At 30.5% G+C, this 19,291-nt stretch overlaps 2 protein-coding genes and 1 pseudogene across 2 annotated transcripts; 2 read left to right on the forward strand and 1 right to left on the reverse strand.

Moving 5' to 3' along the window:
* Positions 1 to 8,169: 8,169 nt before the first annotated feature.
* LOC126554730 (uncharacterized) lies at positions 8,170 to 10,054 on the forward strand (annotated as a pseudogene).
* Positions 10,055 to 10,869: 815 nt separating this feature from the next.
* Positions 10,870 to 11,727, reverse strand: LOC126554724 (uncharacterized). Its single transcript, XM_050209768.1, has one exon. The coding sequence runs from the start codon at positions 11,725 to 11,727 to the stop codon at positions 10,870 to 10,872; it is 858 nt and encodes a 285-aa protein (XP_050065725.1).
* A 5,152-nt stretch (positions 11,728 to 16,879) lies between these two features.
* Positions 16,880 to 18,689, forward strand: LOC126554725 (uncharacterized). Its single transcript, XM_050209769.1, has 4 exons — positions 16,880 to 16,985; positions 17,235 to 17,377; positions 17,442 to 17,573; positions 17,649 to 18,689. Exons 1-4 carry the CDS (start codon positions 16,880 to 16,882, stop codon positions 18,588 to 18,590), a joined length of 1,323 nt encoding a protein of 440 aa, XP_050065726.1. The 3' UTR covers positions 18,591 to 18,689.
* Positions 18,690 to 19,291: the final 602 nt, after the last annotated feature.

Raw genomic sequence — 19,291 nt, forward strand, 5'->3', positions numbered from 1 at the left:
CGTTTTGATACAATAAAAACTGTCATGCGCGGAACAACTCTATGAGGCCAATATTTATAGTAGATATACGAAATTTTCAGAATAAATAAAAGAAAACTTTATCTATGTCGTAGCGTTTATATTTTTTTGATATCAATACTCATTAATTATTTATAAGCAAATGAAAAAAAAACAAAATTAATGAATCTTTCTGAATGAATAATTTGGACTGTGTCATTTGGAAGTTATCAAAATGTAAAAACGCTACGACATAGATAAAGTTCTCTTTTATTTATCCTGAAAATTTGGTAAATCTACTATGAATATTGTCTTTGCAGAGTTGTCCCGCGCCAAACTATTTTTACGATCAAATTATGGCTGGTGTAGCGTCCTCTTAAATAGTCGTCGTACGTACGATAACGAGGGAGATTCTTAGTTTACGATCGTTACGGACGGAGACTCGATGACATGAGAACGTTTTTATTTTCCGACGAGTTTTCTTTAAGTGAGAATCGTAAGGATTTGACGTTTTGACCGGTAAATAAAAGCGATTAATATGGTGTTCTCTACGGTTTGGAAACGGCTTAAGAGCTCGACGTTCGACACAGTTAGCCATCTCAAACTGTAGTCGATAGGTTTAGGCGTTAGGTCCCCGTGCTATGGTAAACAGGTTCGTATTCCGCTCCGGCGGTTTCGTCGTCGATCCGACGGCGGCGCTTTGAAACGCACGACCGCCCGGACGCTCTCGATATTTTGCATTTTTTTCGTTTTTCGTTTAATTGTCGAGAGTTAAAGCTCTAATATATTTCACTAGTTAATATATTACCACCGTTTAATAATATATTATACATACCTACGTGTATTACTGGAATATTATATATTTTATAGTTTCCCATATATTTACTATACCTATACGCTATTTATGTATTGATGATGTATATTTATTATTTTTTGAACTCGGCAATATTGTATACATGGGTAATTGTATATTTTAGGCGGATTTGTTATTCAATACCACTAATTAAGATATACAGGATACTGAACGAATGTGTGATAAGTGAAGACCGAACCTTCTAATTTTATGGCAAGGCCACTAACACTATCTAGTGTCCTATTTACAAACTATGTCAATTATTTTGCCTCGTATTTTGAATTCTTAAATTATACATTATACATGATATATTATGAACACGAATTAAAATAATAAACATAAATCTTATTAATTCATGATAATCATCACGAGTTAAGATGTATATTATGATAATTATAGACATGATCATACGTATAAATATTCCTTTATAGGTCTATGATAATAAACAATAATATAATAATATATTTAAATATTAAAGAGTATACAGCTTTATTTGCTACTAGCATGGAATTTCACATTTAGCAATTTTTTTGGGAATTGCTTAAAATCTGCCTGAATTATGCCTTTTTTAGACAAATGTTGTGTGGAAAATTGTAGGGGAATATCTAAAAGCAGATTTAGTGTTCCTAAAGTTTCCCATGAAAAATGGGAAAAAGCTTTAGGAAAAGTTTTAAATAAAAGGTCTAGAGTTTGTGGAGATCACTTTGGGCCACAAGACATTATAAATACTTGGGTATCAGGCGAAGGAAGTACCCAGTACACGGTAAGTATAGATATAAAATGATTAACTTATATAATAAATATTAAAATATATGTAAGATCCTATGGTATCATTATTATTTAATAAAAAAAACCTAAATTGTGTACAAGATATGTTTAAAAAAGCCTCGTTTGAGATCTGGAGCTATACCCCTACTAAGCAACTGCACAAATGAAAACATAACAAATGAAACGGAAAAATCATATTGTGAAGATATATCCATTGCTTCTAGTTCATGTGTTTAAGATACGAGTATATCATTTGTGAGTAGGATTCAAAATTAGTGCTAACCTTAATTAATTTAAAATGTTTTCATTATTTATAGATTAGCAGTTCTACGTGTCAAAATCAAACCAGTGAAATAGAAAAATCAAACACATTTTATAATGATATTTCAAATGAAATAATTAAAAGTTTTACTCAGGATTCTTTTTATGTAAGTATAGCACAATAGTTTTACAAGAAAAAACAATATCAATGCACTATTATAAATTTTGGTTATGGAATTGTACAGGAACCTATTTTTGATGTCCTCACAAAAAAGAAAAAACATGGTATACAACTGTCACATAATTGGTGTCAAGATCCTACCATAAATAAGTTTGATAAAAAATCAACTATTTCATTTTTTAAGTTAAGAAATTTTAATACTAACTACCAACGTAATATAGAAAAGCAGTTGATAGTTACTGAAGGTATATAATGATTAAAATTTTGATTTTTAGTACTTTTACGTTTTTCTTTTTTGCATTCAAATTAGTTAATCATTGTTTAAATATAAAATGTTATACCTATCAATAATATAAATATGTATAGATTCACATCTTGTAATTCAAGTCTTAATGAAAAAATATCTCTTGATCAACAAACAACATTATTTCCTTCAAAATTAAATAGAAACATATCCATTGAAAACATTCAAGAAATCATTAATATCTTTGATTCAGTGAATATTTGTTATGGAGCAGTTCTTGCAAGTAAATATCCACACATTAAAGCTTCATTTGGCTATCAATACCAATATGAAAATGGTTATTGGAAGCATTCAGAATGTTTAAAAATAATTTCAGATAATGGGTAAGTAATAGCTTTAAAAGTAGGTAGGCATTAATATAAATGCACTATAAAATCAATGGTCTTAATCGACATTTAATCAAAATAGATACATCATAAAACTTAAGTTATGCTGATATTTTTATTTAATTTTTGTTTAAAGTTCTTGTTGTTTATAGTGTAAAAGATTGAAGTTTTCAATAAGAAAGAAACTAAATCAAATAACAAAAAAAAAAAAAACAATAAAAGTTTATTTTTCACCACTAAAAAAGTCAGCTTTACAAAATTAGAAAAAACAAGAAGAAAAATGGGACAGCAAATCAGTAGAGCAAATAAAAGAATTTCACAACTACAGTTAGATATAAAGAAGCACGAATAAAATTAATGAAATTTCAGAAATTGGCTTATCAAAATGAATTGAAAATTTGAATATTCCAAAATGTCAATCATCTTTATTGCAAGAAATTTTTACAGCAGCGAAGTATATAAAAATGCTAAAAGTAGAAGTAGAAGTTTCTGAAAGTGGATTGTTCTTTGTTTTCTATTTCAGATACGGTGGGTACTTTTCTTAGTTACTGTTAGCTTTTAAAAAAAAAATTATAAAATTAAAAGTTTGTAAATTTTTATAGGTCTCCATCTGGTTATAATTTTTAAGAAGACAAAACTTGTTACCGTTACCCTGTGTTGAAACCATCCGCAAACATTATTGGCAGTTAAGCATGAATGTGGATTTGACTTGGGATTTTTTAAACTGTTAAAAAAAAAGTTTGAAGAAAAATCTCAACCACAAAGAAGGTGTTTTACTGTTGGACGAAATTTCTTAAGGACAAGTCTTGATGTGAAAACACGAACACTAACATATAGTGGTTTGGAAGATTATGGAGGAGATGAGGAGATTTGAAAGTAAAATTGGAAGTTCGGAATTGGCGGATCATGCCCTAGTATTTATGTTCAGAGTTTAGCAGACAATGTGGACACAACCCATATCTATCTTTGCCTCAAAGGGTCCAGTTAAAGGTTGGATTACATTTTAAATTATCCATTTTAATATATATTGTCAGTTAATAAGCATTAAAAACAATTATTTGTTTCATGAACAGGAGTAGATTTAGCACAGTTTATAATAAAAGTGATTATTTTATTGGAAGATGCAGGTCTACAAGTAATGGCACTCACTTGTGATGTAGCCTCAACTAATAAAACTATGTTAAAGCAATTCGGAGTCAGTGGTAAACGTGCGGATTTAAAAAATTATTTTACTAACCCTTATGATGGGAATAGAAATGTGTATTTTTTTTCTGATGCACCTCACATCATTAAAAATATCAGAAATCGTTTTGGTCCAAACTTAACAATTAAAGGCAATTATTACAAAATATTTATTCAATTCAACCAAATATATATCTACTATCATTGATTTTGGAATAAAAAATCAACATAAAACTTATTAAACATGACATTTTATGTTAATTCATTAATTATTTCTAGTTAAATCCGTCAAATAATTTTATAAAATGGGACCATTATCGCCAAGTGTTTGAAAATGACTCTAAGTCTATGCTAAAAATATGTCCTAAAATTACAAAACATCACATAGTATTAAATAATCTAATCAAAATGAAAGTTAAATATGCAACCCAAGTAAGTTAGGATAAATAATAATAAATATACATAAATATAATTGAAATTAAAATCACATTCTTCTATCTTTCAATAGATTTTTAGTAACTCCATGGCAGCAGGTATACAATTTTATCGTACACAAAATTGTAATGGTTTTGATGATTCATTAGAATCTCAGCTATTTACAACTAAAATTAATGATATGTTTGATGCAATGAACAGAAAATTTCTTGCAGAGGGCATTAGGGAGAATAGCAAGGATTTAGAGGTTTTTTTATGTTAATGCCTGTGGATAAGCTTTTATTAATACCTATTTGATTTGTTTTAAGGTTTTGTCTAATATATTGGACTATGATGTAATATTATAATAGATACCTATACCTACAACACACTGACACTGTACATAATATGCGGTGTTCTCTGCGGTCCGGAAACGGCTTAAGAGCTCGACGTTCGACTCGGTTTCCCATCTCAAACTGTAGTCGATAGGTTTAGGCGTTAGGTCCCCGTGCTAGGATAGTCAGGTTCGATTCCCGCTCCGGCGGTTTTGTCGTCGATCCGACGGCGGCGCTTTGAAACGCACGACCGCTCGGACGCTCTCGATTTTTTGCATTTTTTTTTTCGTTTTTTCGTTTGATTGTCAAGAGTTAAACACCGTTTAATAATATATTATTATACATACCTACGTATATTACTGGAATATTATATATTTTATAGTTTCCCATATATTTACTACCTATACGCTATTTATGTATATTTATTATTTTTTGAACTCAGCAATATTGTATACATGGGTAATTATATATTTAGGCGGATTTGTTATTCAATTCCGATATTCCACTCATTCGAGTGTATGTTTGTGTAGTTGGATTTAATTTTACTTGATAAATCAATGCTAATTATTCTTACCCATATCATAATATAATGTGTTAATATTATATACGTACAGGTTTATCTCGAGTTTTTGCACACCGATGAAATTCAATTGTTATTAATCATTAAAAAAAAAAGGAGATTTCGATTTTATTTTACGTTGCGTTTATATTATGTTTATACATGTATTGCCATCTTCGCAGTCCAATATTAATTGGACGTCAACGGCGGCCGTGTTAGATTTAATTTTTGGGTATAGTAATACTATCGTATCGATAAAATTTCGACTTGACGAATTGTAAATCTATTTATTGTTGGTAAATTCGTTATACTCAATACAAAATTAGTATTTATTAATTATTAGTGTAGGTACATCATTACTATACGCCTTCACTTCCACAGTCGGCGTATTATTATTATTAAATACGTACAACTTTAAATATGCGAAAGTATTTACAAATTTTGCTTATTAGGTATATATTTGTATTCATAGAAAACCAATACCTCATTGAACCCCTTAAATACATATATTATGTTTGGGATATATTAAGAACACCAAAATCATAGACACGGAAAATACGTATATAATAATAAGATGCAATTGCACAACATACAACTAGGGTTGCCACCTCTCCGGGTTTCACCCGGATAATCCGGGTTTACATATAAATCTACGGGCTACGGGTTCAGTGAATTATTCTCCGGGTCGTCATAACATTACGACGTATTTTTATATAATTATAAAAAGTTTGTCAATAAGTAACAAGAACATTGATTTTCTTACGCCAAAAGATAAGATAAGATACGATTTATAGTCTTACATAGACTTGTTTCTATTATTATGCCTTATACATTCAATGTATACTACAAATAAATACTAATAAAGTAATAACACGATAATAAGAATAATAAGATTATGAACTACGGTTTATAAATCTACGATTACGATTTTACGAATCAGTTTCAACCTCACAGTCGAGTGTGTTTGATCGAATCCGGATATCTGCGTTTAGTTTTTGTGTCAGTGTAATCGTGCATCGATATTTATTTTAGATTTTTTAATTATTATCATCATGGAAGAATTTGAAGATAATCCAAGAAAAGTCAAAAAGTATGAAACTAAGTTTAAAGAGTCATGGTTAATTAACGAAAAGTATAAGAAATGGTTAGTTAACAACTTGGCTGCCATGAGATTCTTTTTGAGATCTCACTGAACTTTAACTCCCTGCCACTAGATTTTTTAAAAAACTTCCATTTAATGATTGGGTACTTTTTTTAATTTTTTGACTTCAAATTTTACATACACATTATTGATACATAATTAAAAGTTTTTTTATTGGTTTTTGGATTTTAAAACGTGAGATCCCAAATAAGGTCTCATAGCACTGCAATTAATTTTTTGGTAGTTATCAAAATATCCCTCAAACTGAGATTCCAGATAAAATCTCAAAATTATTTCTGTACCTATATCAAATATAACTATAATAGGTGTATACATTTATAAATTTAACCATGGTAGTACACAACAATTTTAAAATAATATAATTTGTTTGAAAATAATTTTAATGACTTACAATGAAGCATAAAATAACAATATTTTGTAGATATTTATAAATTCATGTTTCAAATTGGTAGTATACAATTTAAAAATTTTAATTTACTTATAAAGTTATAAGTTATAACAAACATTTGACTTCACTTTACCTACTCTTTAGGAACTTAGTTTCATAATAATTAACATAATAAAACAACACACTTTTTATAATTTCAACATGGTAGTATACAATTTGAAAATAAAAATTATTTACTTATAAAGATATAACAAATTTTTCACTTAAGTTTATCTATTCTTTAGGAACTTTTTTTTTTTTTAGGAAAATTTAGGACTTAGTTTCAAAATAATTTTTATAATAAATAATGACAAATCAATCTATACTAGAACACTGCGATGTGTGTCTTTAAACCAAATTTGACAAACATATCTGTTGCACAATAAGCACATAGTTCTAACTTTTAAGGAATGTGCCTGTGCATATTTTCTACCCTTTTCTGCAGATGTCTTCATATAACATTTATAGCACCTACCTTTTTTTACAACTACTAGTTGATGATTTTTTTCTAATGGTCTAGTAGTATAATTTGGTAGGTTCTGGAGCCTCAACCCGCAACCACCTCAACCTCAACCTCAACCGCCGCCGCCCGATCGCGTACGTGTGTGACGTATATTATAACCTCCCACCCCACCTCCTCATCCGCCGCGCCACCATATTCCCTACGTAACCGACATATCGTACAAGCATTATCATTTTCTTATCACTGTTATCAAGCATTATTACCATAAATGTTATCAAATGTTATCATATATTTTTACCGCGCGGCCCGATCACGGTCTTGTATTAAATCAACATATATTTTTATCTCACACAATCATATATTATTGTAATCAGTTATCACTTTGTTATCAAATATTTTTTGCCGCCGCTCGCATACATTTAATCAGTTATATATTTATTACCACCACCACCACCCATTGAACGATATACTGTTATATTTAAATACACGCTGAATAATATACATAGAATACTGTACTATAAAATATTATTCGCGGTTGATGTTAAGAGACATTTCTGCCATTAGATGTACATATTATAAATATTATCGATAAATGAAAACTAATAGCTTGCACCTGCATACTTAGTACTACTCATTGCCAAATCCTTTATTCAATTAACTAATAGCTATGAAAAACTAATAGCTTAATAATCGCACGTGTCGCCAGGATGTCGTGACTTTAATAGGTATCCTTATTCAAATAAATATCAATAATCACACAATACCTTGCAAAAACCATTATTATTATTGCCGCCGCCCATTGAACGATATACTATTATATTTAAATACACGCTAAATAATATAATCATATAAATACTCTAACAACGTATAGTCTCCACTTATAATTTTAGAAATATAATATAACATACAAAAATGTTATTATCAGACCCGCCGCCGCCATATCCACTACGTAACCGACATCGATTTTATGTTATCGCCAGTTATCATTATCACTGTTATGATTTTCTTATCAATGTTATCATTTTCTTATCATTGTTATCATTTTATTATCAACTGTTATCATATATTATTTTAATAGCGTAAAGAAAAATGTATAAAAAATCTAGTCTTAGAGTTGAACCGTATACCCCCATTATATTCGAAGACGTCTTTACCCACTTGGACTCTGACTACATTGATGATAGTAATCAAAACTGTTATACTTAAGAATAAAATCTAATTTAATAGTCATTGGCAATTTTAGCATACACATCCGATCAAATGTCTTTAATTGGTCATATTATAATAGTGATACTTAATAGGGTCGCCGCACATTAAGGTATTATAAAGAATGTATACACATCCTGTAGGCATCTAATTAAATGTAATAATCATTGGCAATTTTAGCAGACACATTAATACATCTGAATTAAATGTAAAGAATTTATTGGTGTTTAATAGCAGGCACATCCGGTAGGTATGTAATTAAATGTATTGATACTTAATAGCAGACACATTAGCAAATCCGGATATTATATTGTGATTTAAGAATGTATTGATACTTGGAGACATATACCACCTGGTAAGCATATTATTAAATGTATTGATTCTTAATAGGACTATTTAAAATGTTTAGCAATATTAATTGATCTTTAATAGCGGATACATTAGAATATTTAAACTTAAATATCGTAGAGACAATTCACACGGCTATTATACTAATGTCTTGTACACCAAACTATGAAGAAACAACTGATAGTTGTCTTTAGTCTGTCTACAGTCTCAAATCGTTGTACACGTATATTTTTCGCTCGTCCCGTCTTTATAAATTTTAGTGAGTTTAAAAGTATTTTTTTAAGTGTTTAAAAATTATTTTAATCATGGCTGGTTCAATTGGAGACATGGCTGTAGTGTACAAGAAGAAGAATTTCACATATGTACCTCCGACACCGCCTGCAGAACTGATTGATTCTACGTCATATACATTGGACTTTGTCGCCCGTAAGTTTTTGAATGTTGGATTTGATTCGGAAGACAAGTTCAATATTGTTATTCAATATAATAACACCGTCACGCTATGTAAGAATCTACGAGGGTTTTTTAAGACGGATATTCTCGCTGATGGGGAATATACTGTCATTCATATTAGATGTCCCACAAAAATATAGAAAAACAGATTTTCTGGAGGATGAATTTATCGCCGCATCAAACATGGTGTATCGAGGGGAAAATGTGCTTGTCATAGAGTCTAAGAAAAAGGAAGGATGTCGTGTATTGCTCGATCGAAAAAACTTGATGAAATTACAATATATAGAGGAGAGTATTTTTGAAACGATCGCGCGAAAGTCAACCATCATACGTCCAGTTGTATTAAAGCAATTTGAAATTATTGGAAATTATATAGACCGGGAACTTACCAATGTGCTTTCGCCTCCGAAAACAATCGAAGAAATGATAATTTTTATTAAAAATCTTCGGGCTGATCAAATCATAAAGAATATCGACTTAAATTTTGTTAGCCAGCTGAAAATGTTTGCAGCACCAAAATTAGCTGAGCAACGTTTAAGATGGAGCCGAGAAATGCCACCAGAGGTAATTAAACCTTAATTTTCTATAGAATAGTTATTTTATTTTTATTATTTTTAGTTATTTGTTGATCCAATTTCGTCATTGTCCCCGCCCATTATTCCGAAAAAATATTCATCACCGTCTCCGCAATATAACGATGACAACGATGCGCAGCCGGCCCCACGACAATCATTCTCACCGTCTTTTTTCGATGGAGAATGTTCGCAGATAAATCCTACACAGGCAACATATTGTGTACAAAATCAAGAATCCAAGCCGAAGGTAATTTTTGCATTTTATTTCGATGATATGTATATATTAACAAATTATTATTTGTTTAGCCTACCAGTCTACATCGTTCGACTGTTTAGACAATACAGCTGATGGATTTGATTCAGACAATTTTGCACAGTACCCTCCATGGTATAATAACCGAGTAATCCATTCACCACCAAGCATTGCTGTTGATGAAAACGACGGTCCAACGCCTTTCAACAAACACCATCTATTCTAGACAGCAAGCCCACGAAAAAGAGAGTGCAAAACGGAACTGTTTTTTGAATATTGTTTATTAATGATTTATGTAAATAAAAACAAGCGTGATACTTAAAAACTTTTTTTTTTATTTATTAGAATAAGTTTTTACATAAGTGTACGAGGTATAAAATATTTACAAGGTCTAAAATTATATACAAGGGTTACAATTTTCTAACATCACCGCTAAACGGGTTATAAGTTATAATCTGATCATGTAGTATTAAACAATAAGCTGCAGTCTTCTCAGGAATAACTGTATCCGTTTCAAATTCTATTCGTAGGTCTATGGTCGATGATTTAACGTTATCATTCTGATGCGATAAATCGACAACGACGATTGGAACTTATGTTTGAAAAACATTTTTTGATAACAATGGTTCACAATAATCTCTCTCGTAGTATGATTTTTGAAAGTCTGTATAAGCTTTATACAGTAAGCTGGTGGTATTTTTTTTAAAATCGGCTCGAAAGTCTTCATATGGAAACACTTCAGAATTTAAGTGTACCTTAAGATTTTTTAGTTGGCAGTGATCGAAGCGCCCAGCGTCGAATCCTATATTTTTTTTCGATCTCTTTGTAATCCAAACAAAATAAATCTAGGTTTTTCAAGCAAGCTGCTACACTTTATCGTCCACGAATGTGAAGTATTTCTAAGGAGTACCGGATAATCACATAGATCCCAGGTTCTGAACGCACATGACAAGGTTTTGCGCGAATCCAATACTTTCAGCAGTTTTAATTTTTCTTTATCGGTGACTTTGATTATAGGCATCTTCCACGCCACCTTAGTCAGTTCAATAGTAATTTTTTTATTTTGCTCAACGTGTTCAGTAGCTCCAGCACCCACAACACGTATTGCATCCAAATCAGTAGACGAGCGATTTAAAATCAGTTGTTGATTGCAATTAAGTAATATTTTTTTATAATCTTCACAAAATCCGAATAAATGTTTTAGAGGGATGCATCCGGTAAATACATTGTCGGTCATAAAATTTTTATTATCTTCACCGTCCATTTCCGAATCCCAAGCACAGTTGTCTAATGTATTCAAGTCATTTGGTGTATATGAACAGTATGCTTTCAAGCAAGACGACACTCCGGGTGTTTTCAATTTTTGTATTTCTATTCCGTTTATTTCATATCGCATCTCGGAGAATAAAAATGCCAATCCATTATTTGAAAAACGTACGTCTCCAACAGCATCGGAAGGTTTTTGTTCATTCCCTTCAATGTAAAAAAAACTCTGACACGGTAAAGTGTAAGAATCCATATTCTGGATATTTATTCTAATTTCATCGTTGTATGAAAAAGACGTGTTTGAATATGGTGTAAACGAATGATATTGCATTTGTGTTATTTTACAATCATCGACATAGTCGGCAGTCACGTCTAAATATGAGTCATCCATCATTGTAACGAACGAAGAAAATTTAAATTATTTTTAGTGAGCTTGATTTTGTTTATTATCTTCTTCACTGGCGGCTTAGATGTAGGCTTCTTCACTGTCGGTACTACACTAACAGGTTTTTTGATGGCAGCTGTATTTATATTAAATTTGAGCGCCATATCACTGCGTTATTTGTAAACGAATTGTAATCGGCTCTTCCCGTAGATTTATTAGAAAATCGTTTTGATCTTTTAGTACGATATTTACTTTACTTATTGAAGTCGTGTTGAGTCTGTAAAACACTGGGTGTCTAGGTACTTCAACGATCTTATATCCTGCAGGCACAGAGGGGTAAAGCTTGTGTATCGTCTGACTCGGCGCACCGTCACAAAATGAACCAACATTTAAGTTGCACTTTACTTTTATACAGTTTACTTTCATTATGTTGACTGTATTTTCAGATTCGTGAGTAACACCTGTAGTGTATACGACGTTCCTAAAACCCAACAATTTAGCAACGCTGTTTTCGACTGAAAAGTCAATGTCATGACTACAGGACATCATACATTTTAAAGTATTGATGTTTGCTTTTAATTTAAAATGAGTAACATAGTCGGGCATAAATTTGTTTATAACAGATTCTAAATCCCCCAACTCGTACGAACCAGTAGGTATAATCACGTTTTCAATTTGTCCAATCATATTCCGAAAACCTATGGTATTGCAACCAGGTTCTATGTTTGGAATTGAATTATTCGTCTGCAAGCTCAAAAGACAAATCTGCGCTGTATTTTCTACTTCTATAGGTGGAAAAATATCGCATGACAATTCACTCGAGTTTCCGTTTAACGTTATCGTGTACATGATAAAAATCTTAAACACAAGTGTCCACAGTTTGTAGTATTATATTTTTGTTCTCTGTTATAATTATAATTAATAGTGCATCCGTGAAAATATTTTTGTACTTCGAGTGGTGGTGGTAAATTTCCAAAACTGTCGTAATATTCTACTTTTTTCCGATTTTTTTATACGCTACCCAATGAGTTCCTGTACTATTCGACGTATCCAAGTTGATAATCCCAGATTCTAAGTGTTTAGGACGAACTGGCAACTTATCTCTGGTAAACACACCAATGAAATGAGGAATATCACGAGCGAATTTTAAGAGTTCGTAATCGTACAACGCTCTATTGGGTAACGTAGCTATTAGTTTTTTTTCGTTTGTACACCCCTTCCAGTTTTATTAGGTAATACTATTTTATATGAGTTACCTTTATACGGTGAGAGATATACTCCATTACCTAAATGTGATGGCGTTTTTCTATTAAATTCATTTGCCATCTTAACAACGTTAGCAACATCACCAGTTAGAGCTCCCAAAGTCGATAGACCGGCGAAAATCGGAATGAGCGGTAACACCGCCTTTTTTCGGTACTGTTATTATTCTTGGAGCTTTCGTTTTCTTAGTTGTAAATGTTTTTCGTGCTACGGCTACACATTTTTTGCTCAATTTCAACAAGTTTTTTTCACCTACATTTTTCTTGATAACATTTTTGGCTGCTTTGATCGCCGCTTTGTATCCACAACCACCACCGATTTTTCGTTTTGCCTTCATGGCAGTAGTCACGCCCCAAGCTACAGCTTTTTCTTTTAAACTAGAATCTTTTGACTTGAATCTGTCCTAGGCTCTTTGTTCTAATATATGGTCAGCTTTGTTACGATCTGTGATAGAGTTACTACGCTCGTATGCTATGTCGTGGTCTCTACAAGCAGAGTCCAGTAGGTTTATACCTTTATCGCCCCGAGCTAATCGTTTTTTCAAATTTTTACCAGGTCCACAGTATTGATAACCTATAAATAAAAATTATCATTTCTTCGATTGTTTTCGGAGGCGAAAGCACATTGGTAAGTTCCCGGTCTATATAATTTCCAATAATTTCAAATTGCTTTAATACAACTGGACGTATGATGGTTGACTTTCGCGCGATCGTTTCAAAAATACTCTCCTCTATATATTGTAATTTCATCAAGTTTTTTCGATCGAGCAATACACGACATCCTTCCTTTTTCTTAGACTCTATGACAAGCACATTTTCCCCTCGATACACCATGTTTGATGCGGCGATAAATTCATCCTCCAGAAAAATCTGTTTTCTATATTTTTGTGGGACATCTAATATGAATGACAGTATATTCCCCATCAGCGAGAATATCCGTCTTAAAAAACCCTCGTAGATTCTTACATAGCGTGACGGTGTTATTATATTGAATAACAATATTGAACTTGTCTTCCGAATCAAATCCAACATTCAAAAACTTACGGGCGACAAAGTCCAATGTATATGACGTAGAATCAATCAGTTCTGCAGGCGTGTCGGAGGTAACATATGTGAAATTCTTCTTCTTGTACACTACAGCCATGTCTCCAATTGAACCAGCCATGATTAAAATAATTTTTAAACACTTAAAAAAATACTTTTAAACTCACTAAAATTTATAAAGACGGGACGAGCGAAAAATATACGTGTACAACGATTTGAGACTGTAGACAGACTAAAGACAACTATCAGTTGTTTCTTCATAGTTTGGTGTACAAGACATTAGTATAATAGCCGTGTGAATTGTCTCTACGATATTTAAGTTTAAATATTCTAATGTATCCGCTATTAAAGATCAATTAATATGCTAAACATTTTAAATAGTCCTATTAGAATCAATACATTTAATAATATGCTTACCAGGTGGTATATGTCTCCAAGTATCAATACATTCTTAAATCACAATATAATATCCGGATTTGCTAATGTGTCTGCTATTAAGTATCAATACATTTAATTACATACCTACCGGATGTGCCTGCTATTAAACACCAATAAATTCTTTACATTTAATTCAGATGTATTAATGTGTCTGCTAAAATTGCCAATGATTATTACATTTAATTAGATGCCTACAGGATGTGTATACATTCTTTATAATACCTTAATGTGCGGCGACCCTATTAAGTATCACTATTATAATATGACCAATTAAAGACATTTGATCGGATGTGTATGCTAAAATTGCCAATGACTATTAAATTAGATTTTATTCTTAAGTATAACAGTTTTGATTACTATCATCAATGTAGTCAGAGTCCAAGTGGGTAAAGACGTCTTCGAATATAATGGGGGTATACGGTTCAACTCTAAGACTAGATTTTTATACATTTTTCTTTACGCTATTAAAATAATATATGATAACAGTTGATAATAAAATGATACAATGATAAGAAAATGATAACATTGATAAGAAATCATAACAGTGATAATGATAACTGGCGATAACATAAAATCGATGTCGGTTACGTAGTGATATGGCGGCGGCGGCGGGTCTGATAATAACATTTTTGTATGTTATATTATATTTCTAAAATTATAAGTGGAGACTATACGTTGTTAGAGTATTTATATGATTATATTATTTAGCGTGTATTTAAATATAATAGTATATCGTTCAATGGGCGGCGGCAATAATAATAATGGTTTTTGCAAGGTATTGTGTGATTATTGATATTTATTTGAATAAGGATACCTATTAAAAGTCCACGACATCCTGGCGACACGTGCGATTATTAAGCTATTAGTTTTCATAGCTATTAGTTAATTGAATAAAGGATTTGGCAATAGAGTACTAAGTATGCAGGTGCAAGCTATTAGTTTTCATTTATCGATAATATTTATAATATGTACATCTAATGGCAGAAATGTCTCTTAACATCAACCGCGAATAATATTTTATAGTACAGTATTCTATGTATATTATTCAGCGTGTATTTAAATGTAATAGTTTCAATGGGTGGTGGTGGTAATAAATATATAACTGATTAAATGTATGCGAGCGGCGGCAAAAAATATTTGATAACAAAGTGATAACTGATTACAATAATATATGATTGTGTGAGATAAAAAATATATGTTGATTTAATACAAGACCGTTGATCGGGCCCCGCGGGTAAAAAAATATGATAACATTTGATAACATTTATGGTAATAATGCTTGATAACAGTGATAAGAAATAAGAAAATGATAATGCTTGTACGATATGTCGGTTACGTAGGGAATATGGTGGCGCGGCGGATGAGGAGGTGGGTGGGAGGTTATAATATACGTCACACACGTACGCGATCGGGCGGGGGCGGTTGAGGTTGAGGTTGAGGTGGTTGCGGGTGAGGCTCCAGAACCTACCAAATTATACTACTAGACCATTAGAAAAAAATCATCAACTAGTAGTGTAAAAAAGGTAGGTGCTATAAATGTTATATGAAGACATCTGCAGAAAAGGGTAGAAAATATGCACAGGCACATTCCTTAAAAGTTAGAACTATGTGCTTATTGTGCAACAGATATGTTTGTCAAATTTGGTTAAAGACACACATCGCAGTGTTCTAGTATAGATTGATTTGTCATTATTTATTATAAAAATTATTTTGAAAAAACTAAGTCCTAAATTTTCCTAAAAAAAAAAAAAGTTCCTAAAGAATAGATAAACTTAAGTGAAAAATTTGTTATATCTTTATAAGTAAATAATTTTTATTTTCAAATTGTATACTACCATGTTGAAATTATAAAAAGTGTGTGTTTTTTATTATGTTAATTATTATATGAAACTAAGTTCCTAAAGAGTAGGTAAAGTGAAGTCAAATGTTTGTTATAACTTATAACTTTATAAGTAAATTAAAATTTTAAATTGTATACTACCAATTTGAAACATGAATTTATAATATACAAAATTTGTTATTTTATGCTTCATTGTAAGTCATTAAAATTATTTTCAAACAAATATATTATTTAAAATGTATTGTGTACTCCATGGTTAAATTTATAAATGTATACACCTATTAATAGTTATATTTGATATAGGTACAGAATAATTTTGAGATTTTATCTGAATCTCAGTTTGAGGGATATTTTGATAACTACCAAAAATTAATTTGCAGTGCTATGAGACCTTATTTGGGATCTCACGTTTTAAAAATCCAAAAACCAATAAAAAAACTTTTAATTATGTATCAATAATGTGTATGTAAAATTTGAAGTCAAAAAATTAAAAAAAGTACCCAATCATTAAATGGAAGTTTTTTAAAAAATCTAGTGGCAGGGAGTTAAAGTTCAGTGAGATCTCAAAAAGAATCTCATGGCAGCCAAGTTGTTAAAAATAAGTATCAATATTCTGATTCTACATTTGAAGTGGAAGTACAAAGTTGGTTTAGAACTGCAAAAACACGATATGACAGGGAAAAGTAAATATGCATAATTTAAACATTTGAGAATCTTTAAATTTACAATGAAATCAGTTTAATTAATTTCAATAGTTTTTTTATGATTTCTTTAGATACAAAAATACTATTTATTTTTTTATCAATAAAAGCATAATATAAAGTTATGTGTATATACTATATAATACAATTTGGGTTTAGCTGATACAGTTAAACTTACTTAATAATAACTTATATCACTGATCAGTTTGTAATTTTTATTATAATTTTTAGTGCTGCCAAAAATCCATAAACGAGTCAAAGATATTGGAACTATTTCTAAACGCCAATTTCAAAGGCGTATAAGAAATAAAATTCAATTACACAACAATAGTTTAACAACTGCCACAAATTTTGAAACTCAGTCATTATCTCAGGTATGTTTATATTTTATATAATTAAAAAAATAGATTTGTTCAACTTTTTACTTTATTGTTTTAGTTCAATTCAATTACACTATTAAAATCCCCTAATAAACAACTTCATTCAACCGTTACAAACATCAATACAACAATTGAACCATGTGATTCTAATACAACACCGAATTTTACAAATGAATTTCATACTTGTATTGTTAGTATTACTTAAATTGTTATATATTAAAAACATTAAATTATAACTTAAAGGTACCTAAATATTTTTTTTTAGGAATATTCTGCAGAGCCCCAACCCATTGATGACATACTGTATGTAACTAATGATAACCAGGATATAGAACAAGATTTAGTTCAACAAATTCGAAAGTGGGCTGTGCAGTTCAATGTATCACATGGTTGTGCCAATAAGATGTTAAATATTCTTAGGAACACAGGTCAAAAAGTTCCTAAGGATATCCGTACAATTCTACGTGAATATAAAGCTGTTAGATCTATTTCAGAAATTCAAAATGGTTCATACCTAAATCTAGGTATTTGTAATATTATACAACCTCATCTTTTAAAACAAATACATAATATAACTAATAATATACCTATAAAATTAAGTTTTAGTATTGATGGTCTTCCTTTAGCGAAAAATTCTAAAACACAGTTTTGGCCAATTCTTATGTCGTTCATAAATTTACCAATTTTTAAAAAGAAAATTTTTCCGGTTGGAATTTTTCACAGTTTTAACGGTAAACCCGGTAATATAAATGAATATTTAGAACCATTTATAAATGAACTAAATCACATTTTAACTCATGGTATTCAAATAAACAACAAAAAGATTAATTTTGAAGTAGCTCACATTGTTGCTGATGCACCAGCTAAAGCATTTTTATTAAATGTTAAAAACCATAATGGTTATTTTGCTTGTACTTCTTGTGAAGTTGAAGGAGATTATTTGGATCGAGTTTGCTTTTTAGATGTATCTGCACCGTTAAGAACAGATAATTCTTTTAGATTAAAATTAAATGCTGAATACCATAAAGATGGATTTAGCCCATTAATAAATCTACCTATTGATATAATAAATTGTGTAGTGTTGGATTACATGCACTGTGTGTGCCAGGGGGTAATGAAAAGATTGTTAGATTTTTGGGTTAAGGGAAAAAAACCAATAAGAATGTTGGGGGGAAAAAAAAGACTCAATTTCTTTAGCTTTATTTAATTTAAGAAAAACCGTACCATCTGAGTTTGCTCGTTTACCAAGAAGTCTTGATGACTTGGAATACTGGAAAGCCACAGAATTCCTTGAATTTTTACTTTACACTGGTATTATAGTCTTAAAATCAAACATAAAAAAGGAACAATATAATCACTTCCTTATTTTGTTTACATCTATTAGAATACTGTGTTCAGATAAAATGTTTAATACACATAGTGATTTAGCTTCAAAACTTCTAATAGAATTTGTTCAAAATTATTCATGTATTTATGGTTCAAATTTTGTCAGCTACAACGTCCACAGCTTAATTCATTTGCCTTTTTTTGTAAATTTACATGGGCCGTTAGATAATTTTAGCGCTTTCAAGTATGAAAATTATCTTAAAAAACTTAAAACATCAATGAAATGTTGTAGATTTCCACTTGCTGAAATTCAAAACAAAGTATTAGCATCTGAAGGTGAAGAGTTAAAAACTCTTGTAAACAATGATTTGTTTATTTTAGATTCTTTTAAAATAGATAAAAATCGATCAAATTTTAAATTCACTTATTACAATAAAATAACTCTTAAATCAAATAACTATATCCTCTGCTCTGATAATATTAAAGATCAGTTTATTATTCTAGAAAATGAGGACATTGTGATGATAAAAAAAATATATAAATTAAACTCTAAAAATGATAGTACAATTAAACTGTCTGTTG

This window comes from Aphis gossypii, unplaced genomic scaffold (genome assembly GCF_020184175.1).
Source record: "Aphis gossypii isolate Hap1 unplaced genomic scaffold, ASM2018417v2 Contig00585, whole genome shotgun sequence".
NCBI classification, from domain to species: Eukaryota; Metazoa; Arthropoda; class Insecta; order Hemiptera; family Aphididae; genus Aphis; species Aphis gossypii.

What these genes read in the sequence shown, in the direction of transcription:
- LOC126554725 (XM_050209769.1), top strand. Translation starts at nt 16,880, where the DNA reads ATGGCAGCCAAGTTGTTAAAAATAAGTATCAATATTCTGATTCTACAT. An exon ending in ACACGATATGACAGGGAAAA is followed by an intron (nt 16,986 to 17,234) that starts GTAAATATGCAT and finishes TATAATTTTTAG; the next exon opens with TGCTGCCAAAAATCCATAAA. An exon ending in ATGAATTTCATACTTGTATT is followed by an intron (nt 17,574 to 17,648) that starts GTTAGTATTACT and finishes ATTTTTTTTTAG; the next exon opens with GAATATTCTGCAGAGCCCCA.
- LOC126554724 (XM_050209768.1), bottom strand. Translation starts at nt 11,727, where the DNA reads ATGATGGATGACTCATATTTAGACGTGACTGCCGACTATGTCGATGAT.